This window comes from Anolis carolinensis, chromosome 2 (assembly GCF_035594765.1).
Source record: "Anolis carolinensis isolate JA03-04 chromosome 2, rAnoCar3.1.pri, whole genome shotgun sequence".
NCBI lineage: Eukaryota > Metazoa > Chordata > Lepidosauria > Squamata > Dactyloidae > Anolis > Anolis carolinensis.
The window spans coordinates 26,189,454-26,207,499 of record NC_085842.1 but is presented as its reverse complement, the minus strand read 5'-3'; the positions used below and the strand labels follow the sequence as shown (position 1 = coordinate 26,207,499).

The 18,046-nt window shown below is 40.6% G+C and overlaps 2 protein-coding genes across 2 annotated transcripts; both read left to right on the top strand.

Annotated features, from left to right (window-relative positions):
- The first annotated feature begins 28 nt into the window (after positions 1-28).
- On the top strand, positions 29-6,285 carry LOC100561101 (tumor necrosis factor). The gene is made up of 4 exons (XM_003218022.4): positions 29-600; positions 2,342-2,372; positions 3,488-3,556; positions 4,497-6,285. The coding sequence occupies exons 1-4, from the start codon at positions 421-423 to the stop codon at positions 4,919-4,921; spliced, it is 705 nt and encodes a 234-aa protein (XP_003218070.3). The 5' UTR covers positions 29-420; the 3' UTR covers positions 4,922-6,285.
- A 5,823-nt stretch (positions 6,286-12,108) lies between these two features.
- Positions 12,109-17,234, top strand: LOC103278072 (tumor necrosis factor). Its single transcript, XM_008105748.3, has 4 exons — positions 12,109-12,608; positions 13,945-13,975; positions 14,943-15,011; positions 15,466-17,234. The coding sequence occupies exons 1-4, from the start codon at positions 12,414-12,416 to the stop codon at positions 15,888-15,890; spliced, it is 720 nt and encodes a 239-aa protein (XP_008103955.2). The 5' UTR covers positions 12,109-12,413; the 3' UTR covers positions 15,891-17,234.
- Positions 17,235-18,046: the final 812 nt, after the last annotated feature.

Here is an 18,046-nt window from a genome sequence, read left to right as displayed (position 1 = left end):
TGAGGAAGCTTCCCTTGTGGGATTTGGAGGCTGGACTCCCAGGAAGGAAGAGTTTCTCTCCACCCTCTTCCTGCCCGGGTTCCCCTTTCTGTGACAGCCTTTTTCCTTCCTCCTCTGACGACGGGGCGGTGCAGAGAGAGGCTCCGTGGGCGTCGAGGAAAGTTTGGCTTTATAAAGAGGCTCCTGCCACCTCTCAGCATTCAGCCAGCCAGCCAAGAGAGAGCCAAGAAGATCCCAAGGGAAGGAAGGAAGGGAGGGCTTGGAGAGGCAGACCAAGAAGCCTTTGCAGAGTCGGCAGCAGAGTCTCTTGCTTGGACCCATTTCCTTGACGGAGAGCGCAATTGTCGGGCTCAGCTTCTAAAGCTGCGTCCTCCTCCACCTCCTTCTTCTCCTTGTTGGCTACATTCTCCTCCTCCAGCCATGAGTTCAGAGCATCTGGTCCAGGACCCCGAGAAAGGGCTCCTTCCAGTGGCGAAGGAGGCACTCCCCAAAAGCCAAGGGGGGCCCTGGAAGTGCCTCAGCATCACCGCCTTCCTGCTCTTGGCCGCCGCCACCGGGCTCTTCGCCTTCCTCCAGTATGGGACCCTCTTCGGGCAGAAGGTAATGGGGCAGCCAGGGAGAGGGATGTATTTGGGTCTAGGAGAAAGAGAGATGGGCTTGGAAAGGGCCCTTTTTGGACCCCAAGCCCCAGCATCCCCCATGCAGCATGACTTTAAAATAAATAGCTCATTTGAAATGGACCTTTGAGGGAGGAGGACAGAAACAATCAGGTCCAGCTAACACCTTCCAACAAAGGAATCCCCCAGCTCAGACCTTGAAGCTGAAAGGCTATTCAGTGATAATCTATCCTAAGTGTTGTTAGAAAGTGTCTCTTTTGAAACGGCCTTTACAATAAAAGAGAAAAAAGTGATTGGGAAAGAGGACTTCTTTTCGACTGCAAGTCTCAGGATCTCCCATCCAGCAGGGCTTTAAAAATAGTTAATTTGAAATGGTATTTAACAAAAAAAAAAAAGGCAAGAGAAATGCTTGGAAAAGATTGTTAAGGGAGATTGCAAGTCCCAGGAACCCCTTTGGAAAAGGTCAATTTATAAAATCAGGACTGTAAATAAAGAACAACACTCAGAAGACAGCAGCATTCCAGACAAGAAACAATCCTAACACCTCCCAACAAAGGATTCCCCCAGGCAGGAAACAGCCAGTCCTTGAAGCTAATCAAGGTGGCAAATTGCACCATTCACACTTGCCTCAGGCAGGCAAGAGTTCTTTCTCCTACCCTGAACATTATTCCACAGATATATAAAACCCACATTCCTAATTTCCAACAAACCCCACAACCTCTGAGGATGCCTGCCATAGATGTGGGTAAAATATCAGGAGAGAATGCTTCTGGAACATGGCCATACAGCCTGGAAAACTCACAGCAACCCAGTTCATTTATAGATTGCAAGTGCCAGAACTCACCAACCAGCATAGCTTTTTAAAACAAGTAGCTGTTTTGAAACAGCCTTTAAAATAAAAGAGGGAGGGGAAACAATACCTGGACAAGGTAGTTTTTTGGACTACCAGAATCCCCGAACCAGCAGGACTTTTTTCTTTAAAAAAACAGCTCATTTGAAATGGCTTTTTAAAAAAAATGCAGAGATAAGTGCTTGGGGAAATCCCTTGAAAGTACCAGAACGCACCATCCAGAATGGCATTTTTAAAACAGCCTTTTGGAGAAGTCATGTTTAGACTACAGTCCTCCAACTTCCCATCCAACAGGGCTTTTGGAAAAGGCAGCTCCTCGAAAATAGGCACCGGGATAGGTTTCCGTGTCTGAGAGGGAGATGAACGCTGCTCTCCAGGGTCCTAATCCAAGGCCCAATCCACTTCCCATCGATGCTCTTTTGCACTATTGCACCAATGTGGCCGAAATAGACATCTGCATCCTGTTCCTGTCTGTGGGTTTCCTTTTGGGGGCTCCAGCTGACCTGGCAGCCAAAATTAATAAGATGTTTCCATTCTTGATAAAGGGTACACATGGCCAAAAAGACTTTTAAAATTTAAATTAATAGCCATATGAATATGAACTTTTGCCTGCTTAAAAGTGTAGGCCTGTGGATTATGGGGATTCAAACACTCTCACATCTTGCCAGGGTCCCTTTTGTTAAACTTAGAAGACAGGGTTGCCTTGTTAGACACTTGTTATTCCAGTTCATTGCAAACACTATACTTTTTTGATGGGTATGATGATGGTTGCATTATTAATAATACTAATATTTAGTGGTGATGGCAGTGATAGTATTATTATTAATCATGATGCTCTATCAATCCTAATCTCAATTCCCTTTTCTATTTTCAGGACTCTGAAGAGAACAGAAAGTCGTTCTCTGGTAAGTTTCTTTTTCAGTTCATGCAACGGTTTGTTCCCCTTGGTGCAAACTTCTGCGTTTCTTATTCACATTTTCTCTAGCAAGAAACAGAGAAAAGGGGGCAGCTCAAACCAAAAGTTCAATGTTTTTCAAACACTGAGACCATAGGGGGAAAAGTCTAAGTTGTTTCCAAGACTTATGTCTATGAGACAGTAACTGGCCTTAGCAACATCTAAGACAGTAAACACTCAAGATTTAAGTCTATGAGGGAGTAACTGACCTTAGCAAAATTTAAGACACTAAGCACTATTAAATAAGTGTATAAGCAAGCTTACACCATCAGGGTTTAGCAGTTTGAGATGATAAAGTGAAAGTTATAAAATGTCCAGCTCTTCCACAAATAGGAGAAGATCTGATTTCTCTTAAGAAGAGGGCAGACGGGAGATTGATTAAAAAAAAAAGAGCCAGCTATACCATTGGGCACAGTCTCAAATGGCTATCTAATTGAGTGAAATGGGTAGGGTATATGCCCAGCAATCTATACATAATATATTGTATTGGAGGATTTTCAGAGCATTGAAAAAACTACTTCTTTAAACTACAACCTCCAGAATACTCTAGCAAACCAGCAAGGGGAATAATAATAATAATAATAATAATAATAATAATAATAATAATATACTTTATTTATATCCCGCCTCCTCTCCAAAAGGACTTGAGACGGCTTACAACTCCAAAAGGAGTTATAATACAAAACAACATTTCACCAAATGCTATAGTGTTACAAATATATGAGAAGGTGTTGTAGGTTTAGCTTCAGGCACAGAAAGCCGTGGGATTTTTTAAATGATTCATCTGTAATAGTAGACTGAACAGTATCCTGTAGTATCCAGAAACTGAAGAGTTTCTAGCATTATAATTCATCTAGAGCAGGCATGAGCAAACTTGGGCCCTCCAGGTGTTTTGGACTTCAACTCCCACAATTCCTGTTAGGAATTGTGGGAGTTGAAGTCCAAAACACCTGGAGGGCCCAAGTTTGCCCATGTCTGATTCTAGATCCTTCTATGAAAATCCTTTGAAGAGAAGAGGTTGTGACAATGTTCCCTGACCATTCGTCTTTTTTACAATCTTTGCAGAAGACATCCTACCAGAAACAATGAAAGTGCAAGCCCTTGTATCTGGGAAACCAGCTGCCCATGCTATTGGTGAGTAGATGTTTCAGAAAGTAGATCATGGAGATGGTTTCTAGACTTTGTAGCTTCTCAGGATGAGATCAACATTAAAAAGGAGAGGGCACAGGTATTGAGTGACATTCCCCATTATCACATAACCAGCTTGGGGGTGATGGCAACTATAGTCAAAGAAAGGACAGAAGGAACCTTGAGGAGGATTAAGGAGAAAGACATTGAGGAGAAGGTTGAATTGAAAAAGCAATAATGACATCATCTTGGTTAGGGAATATTTTGAGTTGAGGAGCCATACTGTAAAATAGTACAGTAGAGTCTCACTTATCCAACACTCGCTTATCCAATGTTCTGGATTATCCAACACATTTTTGTAGTCAATGTTTTCAATACATCATGATATTTTGGTGCTAAATTCGTAAATACAGTAATTACGACATAGCATTACTGTGTATTGAACTACTTTTTCTGTCAAATTTGTTGTATAACATGATGTTTTGGTGCTTAATTTGTAAAATCATAACCTAATTTAATGTTTAATAGGCTTTTCCTTAATCTCTCCTTATTATCCAACATATCCGCTTATCCAACGTTCTGCTGGCCCGTTTATGTTGGATAAGCGAGACTCTACTGTACAGCCCAATCAAATAAATATTTGTATCCTAAGGTTATTTGATGTATTGATTCAGAAAATTGCATTAGATAGACTGCATCAGCTCTACTTTCTTAGATATGGTTATCCAGGTGAACAGATGAAGAGTGGTATATTACATATGTTCTGTATCTCAAAACCTAGAGCTGATAGTACACAACTGGTGCCATTTTTGCAATCAGCAGGTCAAATATACCCAGAGACAGGTTTAACATTTGAGGCACCAAAATGTGTACTGCACAACATAAAATGTATATTGTCTTCTTGGATCTCATTAAACTTTTTTCCCCTTTCCTCCTACCTTCACAGCTTCCTTGAACCATCCTAATCAACTGATCTGGACAACTGACGTGGCGCCTTCAGTGCTGGAGAATGGCATGAAGCTGGACAAGGCAGAAAACGCCTTGGTGGTGCCCTCCACGGGGCTCTATTTCGTCTACTCTCAGCTCCTCTTCCACAAAGGCAGCTGCACGGACCCCGTGCTGCTCAGCCACAGGATCACTTGGCGCTCTGCCCAGTTCAACTCCGAGGTGGAGCTGCTGAAATCCCTGAAGACCGCCTGTGAGCACGGGAGGGATCCTCCACACCAGGGCAAGATCTGGTTCGAATCCATTTATCAGGGGGCTGTCTTCAAGCTGCACAAAGGAGACCGCCTGTGGTCCAAAACAGATTCCCTGGAGTATCTGGACCTAAATCGTAATGGACAAATCTATTTTGGGGTCATTGCCATGTAAGGAAATTCTTGCACTGGATGCCCTCTCTGAAGTCATTTGGGGAGTTTTCCCCTCTTACCTGGTCCCATTACTTTCCTTTTTTGTGCCCACTCCCCAAATGCTGCCTCGTCGGGTCAAAACTGTAAACTGACTTACGATATGTGAAAGTTTTGAGAGGATGGGTAGCAAACTAGTGTTATTTTTATGCTTATTTATGGTAACCTATTTATTTCTATTTATTTATTTATGTGTTTATTCAATGAGAGTAACTGTTGAAATGCTGAGATGATTTTGAATGTATACTTAGTTTGTGAGCTACACAGCTGCAAATATGCAAAAGTTGAGTAAGTTACTTTTGAGCTACATCTCCCAGTTCTGAAAGCAAAAAAAAAAAAAAAAGTAATGTGCTGTGCACACAATGTAATATCTGTGTATGGATGTGCAAAGATTTGGCTGAGGCTCCAAAATGAAGGAATCCCAGTTGGGATTGCTGTGGAATTTCTGAAGCTGCCTTCCATTGGGGAATTGTGCTCCATTGGATCCAGCTTTCAGGACCCTTCCTCAGATTATTTGTCTATATACTATGTATATTTGCTGTGGTTATTTGACTATGTCAATGTGATTATCACTGTTAATGGAAATTGCAAGCAGAAGTGAAGTATGTTATGTCTATGTATTTTGTCTCCCAATATTGTGGACAGTAGTATTCCCTTCTCATTGCAGTGACGAAAATTCCTTCCTGGTTTTACTACAGAGCCACTAAATTGGAATAGGAGATTTATCTGGCTGTGGCACTGTTCCCAGAGGCAAAATGGGGCATCAGAGGATGATGTAACCATTTTGTGTCTTGCAATGAGAACATAGCCAAATGTTTCTCTTGGGAAGAATGGCCAGGCACTGAGATAGCCCTGTAGCAATTCCTGTGAATGGCGAATAGCTGGCTGTGTGGCAGTTCTACATGCAAACTGCTATTCTACACTGAATCGTATGAGATTCCAGCTAGAATATTTTACATGAACTACTTATGAATTTTTTTGGGAGAAGAGAGGGGTCACGAGATTCTCTTCCAATTTACTGAGGGAGATTTTTCTCCCTGTTGGATGATGCCGTATCAAATATGCAATCCAATATCAGAGTGCCTGAGATATTCCAGGTGGTTTAAAGCTTTATGCATTCCCTTCAAAGAAAAGTTTTCTAAAAGGTATATATATATTTAAGAAGATTATTTATTTATCTATTTATTTATTTATATGGTTACTTTATTATGATGTGTGCTCTGTTTCACACAGGGCAGATTATTTTTTAAAAGGATTGCAAACGTTGTTTGCATCTCTACTTGAAGGAATTTTTGAAGACCAAGCAATAAATCTTGCAAAATAATAAAACTGGATGGCTGCTTCATTCCTTTGTGTCATTTTAAAACTGGGTGGTGTCCTTCAGAGTGAATTGTTTTGTTCGGGCTGTTGTTTGTTTTGAGGTCTGGGGCATAATAATGACAAAAAGTAGTTGGCTGATATGGACATACACTTAAATGGACAACTACAAGAAGGTATAAACAAAAAGCAGGGTAGTATAGTGATTTGAACATTGGGCACAATTCTGGACACCAGGGTTCAAATCCCCATTCAGCCTTAGAAACCCACCAGGTAACCTTGGGCAAGTCACATCTTATCCATCTACAAGGAAAGTGATGCCAGGCCCTGTCGAAACACATATTGCTGAGAAACTGCCAAGATAGAGTTTCCTCAGAATTGCCACAAACCTGAGGACACATTACAACTGGGGTCCTCAAACATTTTAAGCCAAGGGCCAGTTCACAGTACTTCAGACTGTTGGGAGGCTTGACTATAGTTCAGAAAAAAATGAAAGAATTCCTTTGCAAACTTCACATATCTTATTTGTAGTGCAAAAAAAAAAAACACAAAAGAACAATACAATATTCAAAATGAAGAAGGGGTTTAACCAACATAAACTTACCAGTATTTCAATGGGAATTGTGAGCCTGCTTTTGGCTAATGAGAGAGTCAAGTTAATTGTTGTTATTGTTGTGTGCCTTCAAGTTATTTCAGACTTAGGGAGACCCTAAATCTAAATTTTAGGGCAGGGATTAAGTAAATGACCTTGGAGGGCTGCATTCACCCCATGGGACGTAGTTTGGGACCCCTGCATTACCACAACATGTGCCATAATGAGTCAGACCAAAGGCCTATGTAATCCAGGCTTCTTTTGGCCATATTGAGCAACCAAATGCACTACTGAGAAACCTAGAAGCGGACATGTTCTCCAAAGCTTCCTCCCCATTGTTTTACTCAGATTCTTTCTCTGACAATGAAAGTAATCTATAGCTGCTGTTGCCATTTATTTATATTCATCTTTCCCTTATTAAAAAAAGTACCAGGCAGCTTACATATTCAAACTCAAACAATATGAACATATGTTGTTTGTTGAAATCCCAGAAAAAAGAAGTTTAGTTTGTACAAATTTTTTTCCATGCTCTGATTTTCCCTTTCATCCTTGTCTTCTGTCTAACTTGGGGATTTTAAAGAAGCAGCAACATTGGGAAGGCAGGGGGAACATCAGCTTTTGTTAACAGGTTGCAGCAATGCATCACCGATAATAAATACTATGATAAAGTTCAAGCTGGAAAAGAAGGGGATTCTGCTCTAGACTAGAGCTTTTGAACTTTTTCCACTTGCGATTCCGTTCTGCTCAAGGAATTTTTATGTGGCCCCAGATAAATATGTGTGAAAATAGGTATAGCATTCAAACATTTACTGGAAATAAATCAGTATTTGCAAGGCTTGCTAAATAGACTGAAATTTGTTTTGAAGAGTATAGCTGAAACATTTTCTGCAGAGCCCACTGTAAGTTGTTGCTAACAGATTTGTGCAAATGGGTGGTGTTCAGAAGCCTTTTATTATTGCCACTTTTTGTGACTCCAATATTGAACTGTCAATCGGGTGTTTGGAGGTAAGGGTTGAGCAAATTGATTACCAGCGCTCTGTAATAACTTCGATTGACTTTTTTTCACTAGCACTTTGATCATTGTTGCTGCTGAGACTGGACCTACAATTCCTCATAAGTGAAGCCCATAATTTTGTTGCACTTTATACCAATGGCTTCATGTTTTCTTTTTAACTTTTAATATCCTCCTATTTTTAACAATGATGGGAACACTATGTAATATCATAGATTGTCCAACTCTGATGAAATCATTATTCTCATCTTCTTCAATGTAAATGTGCTTATGTATCCTTTTAATAATAATATAGTAAAATAATACATGTAATAATAATAATAATAATAATAATAATAAATACAGGAAAATAATACATGTAATAATAAATAGAGTAAAATAATAAATGCAATAATAATAATAATAATAATAATAATATCAGAGTGAAATAATAAATAAGAGTATTAATAATAATAATAAAAGTAGAGTAAAATAAATGTAATAGTAGCAACAATAATAGAGAAAAATAATAAATGTAATAATACCAATAATAATAGAGAAAAAGAATAAATGTACCATGTATTCTTGAGTATAAGCTGACCCAAATATAAGCCAACCAGGATCCTCACCCGAGTATAAGCCGAGGAGGACTTTTTCAGTCTTAAAAAAAGGGCTGAAAAACTAGGCTTATCCTCGAGTATATACAGTATTATTATTGTTGTTGTTGTTATTTAATGATAAATACAAGTTAAAGATGAGGAGAAGTAGAACTTCTACTTCTAATACAAGAGTTTGCTCAGGGACAAGTCACTGTGCAGTTTAAGATGGATAAAAAAAATCATTTGGATTTGTAACAGTTAAACCAGAGTTTGAACATTTACTATATTCTAGAGATGACTATTTGATTGCAAAAATCTAGAAACTGATATTAAATATGAAATGGAGGAAGAACAAGGGAAAGACTGCATGATTAAATGGGCACCAAATATAGTTGCACAAATTCCGTGGGAGAAAGTCTGGACAACAAGCTTGAAATTAACTTCAACTGATGATTTTTTAAAAGTTGTAAGATTATGTATAGGTAGTACTTGGCTCCAGAGAGGCTTTCTAAGATGTTCAAAGGCAGTTCTAGTAAATGCTGAGAATGTAAGGAAAATGTTGGGACATTTTATCCTATGTGGTTGTCTTGTAAAAAGGGCCAGAAATACTGGACGCAAATACGTATGAAGTTAGAAGAAATTGTTAAAGCTAAAATTACAATAAAATCAGAGTTGTACAATCAACTAAAAAGGAATCATGGATGATTAATATAGGACCACTGCAGCAAGAATAATCTATGCCCAGAAATGGAAAGAATCAGCAATACTGACTCAATGTCTCACAAAGATTTGCAAATTAGCCAAGATGGACAAACTGATCATGACGATGCTGATCAAGGAGAAATCCTTGACCAACTTTAAGAAAGACTGGGACTTGGTTATCATTGTTTACAGCAAAGATGAAGACAAACCAGCTATTCTAATTTAGAAGAGTGTTATTAAAAGCAGGTGTGGATATATAGTGCTATCTAAAGGGAGTGGAAAATAAGAAGTAAATGTCAACAGGCAATGAGTGTGAGGCTTGTAGGTTAGTCAAAGTACAGACAGCCCCTAGTAACAAACATTAGATTTACAAATTACTCATATTTAAGAATGGGGGAGAGAAAACAGGAAGTGATAGAAATCCACCCCTCGGAAGGGAAATTCACTCCTGGGAGAGTTATCAGGGGGAAAAGGTGTCTCCACTGAAGCTTTATTTCCAGTTCTTGTTTCCACAACAAACCAAAATTTTAAAATCCAATTAACACAGAGACAGAAATCATCTGAAGATGGGCACATGCAGTAAAACAAACACCACAGGAATGTTAATCCTTTCTTATGTTATCCAAAGCTCATGTGTGTGTGTATGTATTAAATTTCTGTGTAAGTTGGAACAGGTACATGTTTAAGTCTAATTCCAGTTATTTATCTATCTGTAAGCACAGGAAAGGGGTTTTTTATCATGTCAGTAGTGAATTGAGAATGTACTGCAAGGGGCCGGGCTGTGGCGCAGCTGGCTAGTAACCAGCTGCTATAAATCACTACTGACCGAGAGGTCATGAGTTCGAAGCCCGGGTCGGGTTAAGCCTCCGACCATTAATAGCCCCGGCTTGCTGTTGACCTATGCAGCCCCGAAAGACAGTTGCATCTATCAATTAGGGAAATTTAGGGACGCTTTATGCGGGAGGCTAATTTACAACACCATAAAACCGCCAGCAAAACACCAGGAAAGGAATGCGGAAGTACAGCCACTACTGGACAGTGAAGCAACAGCTCCCACTGTGGCCGGAATCGTGAAGCTGGAAAAATGTTAAAAATGCCTCTGAGTTTGTCTAATGTATGTTGTTTGTCTGTTGGCATTGAATGTTTGCCATATATGTGTTCATTGTAATCCGCCCTGAGTCCCCTTCGGGGTGAGAAGGGCAGAATATAAATACTGTAAATAAATAATAGCTTCTTGGTGTGAGAGAATTGGCCATCTACAGAGACATTGCCTAGGGGATGTCTGGATGTGTCACCATCCTGCTAGGAGGCTTGTCTCATATCCCCACAAGATAGAGCTGACAGATGAGAGTTCACCCTGACTCGCGGATCTGAACCAGCAACCTTCAGGTCAGCAGTCCAGCTGGCACAAGGGTTTAACCCATTGCACCACTGCTGTTCCTACGGGGAAGGATTAACACCCGTGTTTGCTTTGCTGTCTGTGCCTGTGGTTCAGAAGATATTTGGCTGGACTTACATATAAAAATGTACTTGTTTCAACATACATACAAATTCAACATATGAACAAACCTAAAGAACCTATGTTCATAACTTGGGGACTGTCTGTAGCTGTATGTTTAGAATGCATTTATTAGTGTCAGCTTGTTTTATGTTAGGGTGATTATTACCTTAAATATAATTGTGTTCATTGTTGTAGTTTAGTTTTGTATTCAGTAGGGTCTTTCTTATCCAACATAAACGGGCCGACAGAATGGATAAGCGAATATGTTGGATAATAAGGAGAGATTAAGGAAAAGCCTATTAAACATCAAATTAGGATTTAATTTTACAAATTAAGCACCAAAACTTCATGTTATACAACAAATTTGACAGAAAAAGTAGTTTTCCATAGTAATGCTATGTAGTAATTACTGTACAGTAGAGTCTCACTAATCCAAGCTAAACGGGCCGGCAGAAGCTTGGATAAGCGAATATCTTGGATTACAAGGACTGATCAAGGAAAAGCCTATTAAACATCAAATTAGGTTATGATTTTACAAATTAAGCACCAAAACTTCATGTTATACAACAAATTTGACAGAAAAAGTAGTTCAATACGCAGTAATGTTATGTTGTAATTACTGTACTTACGAATTTAGCACCAAAATATCATGATATATTGAAAACATTGACTACAAAAATGGCTTGGATTATCCAGAGGCTTGGATAAGCGAGGCTTGGATTAGTGAGACTCTACTGTATTTACGAATTTAGCACCAAAATATCACAGCTCGGGCTGTGGCGCAGGCTGGGGAGCAGCTGCAATGAATCCCTGCAATGAATCACTCTGACCAGGAGGTCATGAGTTCGAAGCCCGCTCGGAGCCGTTTGTCTTGTCTTTGTTCTATGTTAAAAAGGCATTGAATGTTTGCCTATATGTGTAATGTGATCCACCCTGAGTCCCCTGCGGGGTGAGAAGGGCGGAATATAAATGCTGTAAATAAATAAATAATGTATTGAAAACATTGACTACAAAAATGCGTTGGATAATCCGGAACGTTGGATAAGCGAGTGTTGGAAAAGTGAGATTCTACTGTATTATGAAAAAATATTTTCCTGTATTGTTTCTCTCTGTGTATTTTTTTAAAAACGTTCTGTATGTTTAAAAATTAATTTTAAAAGGTAGTAGGAAAGGAAGGAGACAATGTACAGTACAGATGGATTGTGTCTTTCAAGAAAACTATGGCCCTGAATTTGCAAGGATATTCAGTCTCATCTTCACAGTGTTGTTCTAAGTCGCAGTTGACTTGATGGCAAATAACCAAAACTAGTGGAGAAGTTTCCTCTGCGGCACTAGGTCTCCCAGGAAGACAGAGTTTCTCTGAAGTGGGGAGGCCCCAGGAGCAGAGAGATGCTCTTCCTTCCTGCCCGGGTTCCTCTTTCTGTGACAGACTTTTTCCTTCCTCCTCTGACGACGGGGAGGTGCAGAGAGAGGCTCTGTGGGCGTCAAGGAGAGATGGGTAGGAAGAGGGTTGATAAAGGAGCTCCTGCCACCTCGCCTCATCAGTCACTCAGCCAAGAGAGAGGCAAGAAGATCCCAAGGCAAGGAAGGAAGGGCTTGCAGAGGCAGACCAGGCACAAGAAGCCTTCACAGCAGCACTAGCAAAGTCACGGTCTTCTGCTTGGATCAATTTCCTTGACAGGGACCACAATTGTCGGGCTGCTTCCTCCACCTCCATCTCCTTCTCCTTCGAGGCTTCCTACTCCTCCTCCAGCCATGAGTTCAGAGCATCTGGTCCAGGATCCGGAGAAAGGGCTTCCAACGGGGAAGGAGGCTCAGGATCGGCCCTTGTCACCCCCCAAAAGCCAAGGGGGTCCCTGGAAGTGCCTCAGCATCACTGCCTTCCTGCTCTTGGCTGCAGCCACCGGACTCTTCGCCTTCCTCCAGTATGGGACCCTGTTCGGGCAAAAGGTAATGGGGCAGACAGAGAAAGGGATGTAGTTGTGTGTATATGAGAGAGAGGGGGCATGGAAAAGGACCCCAAGCTCCAGAATCCCCCATCCAGCAATGCATGTTCTAAAACAGGCATGGGCAAACTTGGGTCCTCCAGGTGTTTTGGACTTCAACTCTCACAATTCCTAACAGCCGATAGGCTGTTAGGAATTGTGTGAGTTGAAGTCCAAAACACCTGGAGGACCCAAGTTTGCCCATGACTGTTTTAAAAGGTGTCACTTTGAACATAGCTTTTCAAGGTGACGGACAAAAAAGTTCCCCCTTTTTTCTAACTACAAGTTCAAAATCCCTCTGACTGGCATTGCTTGTGAGACAGAGAGAGCGAAGCGCTTCGAAAAATCGATTTTCAGATTCCAAGCCTCAGAATTCCCCATCCAGCCTAGCCTTTCTCAAAGCTAGATCTCTTGAAATAAACGTCCTACACATCCCCAGAAGTTCCATCCAGGATTCAAAAGCTGTGCTTGGAAAGGTTCCCTTTTTAGACTGCAAGTCTTGGAATTGGGCAAATGTGAAGTTTTTTAATAGGGTCACTCAGTGGGTTTCCAAGGCTAAGCAGGACTTCAGATCCCACTCTCCAGTGTCATGGTCCAACTCCCAAAGCACTAAGCTTGCTCTCAAGAGCGTTGCTTATTAAACTGGGGGTCCTGACCTCAAATGGGGTGACCTTACCTCATTGTTAGAGTTCCCAAAATTTGGCAAGAGTAAAAGTTTTCTGAACATTATTTAGTGCAGTAGTTTTCAATCTGTGGGTTCCCAGGTGTTTTGGCCTACAACCCCCAGAAATCCCTGCCAGTTTACCAGCTGTTTGGATTTCTGGTAGTTCAAGGCCAAAACATCTGGGGACCCACAGATTGAGAACAACTGACATAGTGGCTTTTTTCAACATGCACATATATTTTTACAGCGTTTATAATGGACACTGCAGAATATGCTTTAGCTGTACTTCGTAAAAAGGAAAATCCCACCCATAAATTTTTGGGTTTTATATCTGTTTTATATACCAACACACCTGGGTTCATGTAAAAAAAGTCTTGAACCCAAAAAATTGAAGAAGTGGCTTTGGTGAACTAGTGGAGCCAAAAATAAAATATTGCCTTTTGGTCCTGTTTGTGCTCTCCTTGCACTCCAAAACCAAGACAGATATTACTTTTGTTAATCTGACAACACAAAATAGTCCTATTAGATACTTGTTACACCAATTCACTGTAAGCACTAGACCTTCTTATGTGGTGACTTTAATTCTATTAATAATAACTAAAATGATGTTAACCTCACTTCCCCTTTGCATTTTCAGGACTCTCAGGGGAACGGAAAGTCATTTGCTGGTAAGTTTCTTTCTCGATTCACTCTTTGTACAAACATAGGATTTTTTTATCCACATGTTCTCCCAACAATAGAAAAAAATGGCCAGATCCAGGCAACATTTGAAGTTCCTTAAACTCTACTGAACTCCATTAAAAGGGTTGTAACAGCCTGGTCATTTCTCAGGCTTAAATCAATGAAATCAAACAATAATAGGTCTCCGCAAGATTTAAGACCCCGACCATCCTATGGTAACATTTTCCTGGAAATATACTTACATGATCAGAGCTGACTTTGTTCAGATAGTGCAGGGATGGTGCAGTAAATCCCACACAGATATATAAACTCCTCTTGCCTAGCTTCCAACAATACCTCACAACCTCTGAGGATGCCTGCCATAGATGTGGGTGAAACGCCAGGAGAAAATGTTTCTGGAACATGGCCATACAGCATGGAGAACCCACAGCAACCCAGCGCAGTGAATGTTAGAAAAAGCCCAGCTTCTCCAGAGACAGGAGAAGATCTGATCTCTCTTAACAAGAGGGTAGATGGGCCATAAGCAAGAGCAGCTGAAAGAATATAGGACTCCTGTGTTAGGAGAGCCAGCTCTGCCATTAACTAGAGTATAAAATTGCCAATGACAAGGGTAAACCATCAAATAATCTATCCATAATGTAGGTTAATTCTTTTCTCAGAACACATAACCTACTTCTTTGGACTAGATTCCAAACTGTTCCATCCAGGAAGGCATTCTAGTACAAAACAATATTTCTGTATTGTTACAAATGGAAGTGAAGGTTTGAGGGTTTTTAGTTTGAGGAACAAAATGCAGTAGGATTTCTGTAACAGGTTACTTAAGATACTAGTTATCTACCCATTTGCAAAGTTTCCCATATTAAAATTAATTTAGTCCCTTCTGAGAGTAATCTTTTAAAGAGAAGATGTTGTGAAGATGTTCCCTGACCGTTTGTCTTTTTACAATCTTTGCAGATGACATCCTACCAGAAACAATGAAACTGCAAGCCCTGGTGTCTGGGAAACCAGCTGCCCATGCCATTGGTGAGTAGACAGTTTTGAAAGTAACCTGTTGAGATCACTTCCAAACTTTGTATTTTCTTATGACTAGATCAATATTTTAAAGGGCCAGCACAGCACAACCTTCTCCAATGTGATGTTTACCAGATGCATTGGTCCATCATTACATACGCCAGGCTTTAATTGTACTATTTGGGGGATGATGGGGACGGTTTTCAAAGAAAAGGATAGGAGAAAGTGATGGGGAGACGGTGATGGGGAATATTTTGAGATGAGGAGCCATCCCTTAAAATAATGGATCCTTTCAGTTACATAGGGTTGTAAGGTTTCAATATGAAGCCATAAAGGCAAAATGATGGCCTGGAATAAAGCTTTAGTATATAGATTGAAGCCTTTATGGAGGAGCGGCAAAACTATGTGCCAATAGAGCCTGCCTTCTTGGATCTCATTGGGTTTTTCTCTCTTCCTAACTTCACAGCTTCCTTGAACCATCCTAATCAATTGATCTGGACGACCGATGTGGCACCTTCAGTGCTGGAGAATGGTATGAAGCTGGACAAGGCGGAGAACGCCCTGGTGGTGCCCTCCACGGGGCTCTATTTTGTCTACTCTCAGCTCCTCTTCCACAAGGGCAGCTGCACGGACCCCGTGCTGCTCAGCCAAAGGATCACTTGGCGCTCTGCCCAGTTCAACTCCGAGGTAGAGCTGCTGAAATCCCTGAAGACCGCCTGTGAGCACGGGAGGGATCCTCCAAACCAGGGCAAGTTCTGGTTCGAATCCATTTATCAGGGGGCTGTCTTCAAGCTGCACAAAGGAGACCGCCTGTGGTCCAAAACAGATTCCCTACAGTATCTGGACCTAAGTCAGCAAGGACAAATCTATTTTGGGGTCATTGCCATGTAAGGAAATTCTTGCACTGGGTGCCCTCTCTGGAGATATTTGGGGTTTTTCCCCTCTTATCTGGTCCCATTACTTTCCTTTTTTGTGCCCACTCCCCAAATGCTGCCTCGTTGAATCCAAACTGTGAACTGTCACAAGAAGTATGGGAAGTTAGAGTGGATGAGAGACAACCGATGGGGGTGTTTTTTTGGGCTGAATTATGCTTGACCAATATCCTATTTATTTCTATTTATTTATGTGTTTAATGAGAATAACATTGAGGTGCTGAGACTGTAATGAATGCTCACTTGATTTGTTGCTGGCTGCGAAGATGCAAAGGTTGGAAAAGTTATCTTTGAGACACTTCTCCCATTCAACCTAGTCCCAAAGGTAACTTTTGCATGTTCTGAGGGGAAAAAAGAAGGAAAAATATCCACTCACAGTAATGTGCTATGTACACATGCAATATGTATTTATGAATGTGCAAGGATTGAATCCATTATGACGGCCAAAAATCAAACTGCGGTCACTATGGAACTTTTGTAACTGCCTTCCATGGGAATTGTGCTCCTTTGGATCCAGCTTTCAGGACCCCTCCTCAGATTATTTGGGTATATATATACTATGTATATTTGCTTCTGATGATTTGACTATGTCAATGTAATGTCTGGCATCTTGTTAGTGGCATCCTCTGATGGAAGGCAATGCAGTTAAAGCTGAATAACTGTTCCCTAAACATTGTAGAGTTTGGTATTCCCTTCATCCCTCTACAAGGACCAAAATCCCCTTACCATCGAGCCACTATATGGGAAATGGAGAATTGTCTGGCTATGTCCCTGTAGCCAAATGCAAAATTAGACCTCAGTGGATGATGTAATTGTCTTGCATCTGGCAATAGGGACACAACCAGATGCCTTTCAACCTGCGCCAGGCAAGAAGGGTTTGGGGTTGATGTGGCTGTACTATAAGTCCTGGGGGTATTGAATGGCTGGCTGTGGGACAGTTCTACATGCAAACTGCTATTCTGCACTGAATAATACAGAGATATCTCTCTCTGTTGGATGATGCCATATCAAATATGCAATCTGATGCCAGAATGCCTGGAATATTCCAGGCACTTTAATGTCACTTTTAGAGTATTTTGCCTTATATATTCCCCTCAAACCAAGGGTTTCTAAAAAATGTTAAGATATATATTTTAGAAGATTATTTATTTATTTATATGTATATTTATTATGATGTATGCTCTGATTGCCACAGGGCAGGGTTATTTTTAAAAAAGAAAAGAATTGTGAACATTTTTGTTTACATCAGTGCCTGAAGGAAACCAAGCAATAGATTTTGAGAAAATAAAATGAAGTAAACTTAGCTGTCTGCTCGATTGCTTTTATATCTTTTTCAAACTGGACTGAGTTCTTCAAGTGAATTGTTTAGTTGAGCCTTTTGATCATTTTAAGGCATGGGCCATAATAATGACAATATGGCCACAACATGGACACATCCAAATGGAAAAATAGAAGAAGGTGTGAAACGAGCCATGATGAGGTATACTTCGTCCAGGTTCTCCTTGCCTTGAAGGCCAACCAAACGCAAAATTAGGAGAAACCCCGAAGCAGGACATGTGATAAAGATCAGTTTCCCTCTTGTATTTCCCAAATTCCCCTTTTCACTGAGAAACAACAGAGAACAAGTCAGTTTCATCTTCTGTGTGACATAGCCTTTTGTATATTTGAAGCCACACTTCTCATTTATCTTCCTTTCCTTAGGAAACACATATACTCAGGTCTCACAAAGACCTCCTTATAGGCCTCTGAAATCAGATTCCTTGCCTCCACAACACAGTTTGACCAGTGTACTTGCTTTGTTTTTGTGTGCTTTTGCCTTCCAAGGAAGGAGACTTCATCACACTCTGAGGCAGCCTATTCCACCATTGAACAATTGCTACCATCAGGAAGCTCTTGCTAATGTTTAGGAAGAATATATTTTTCTGTATCTTGAATCCCTTGATCCATATCCTAGTTTCTGGAGCAGCAAACGAAAGAAACCCCCAAATTTGTTCCAACTTCAATATGACAATCCTTTCAAATATTTAAACAAGGCTACCCGGCTTAAAGATAAACAGGTCCACAAGGCACTCCTTATAAAGCATGTCGCATTCATCCGTCTCTGGACCATGTTTA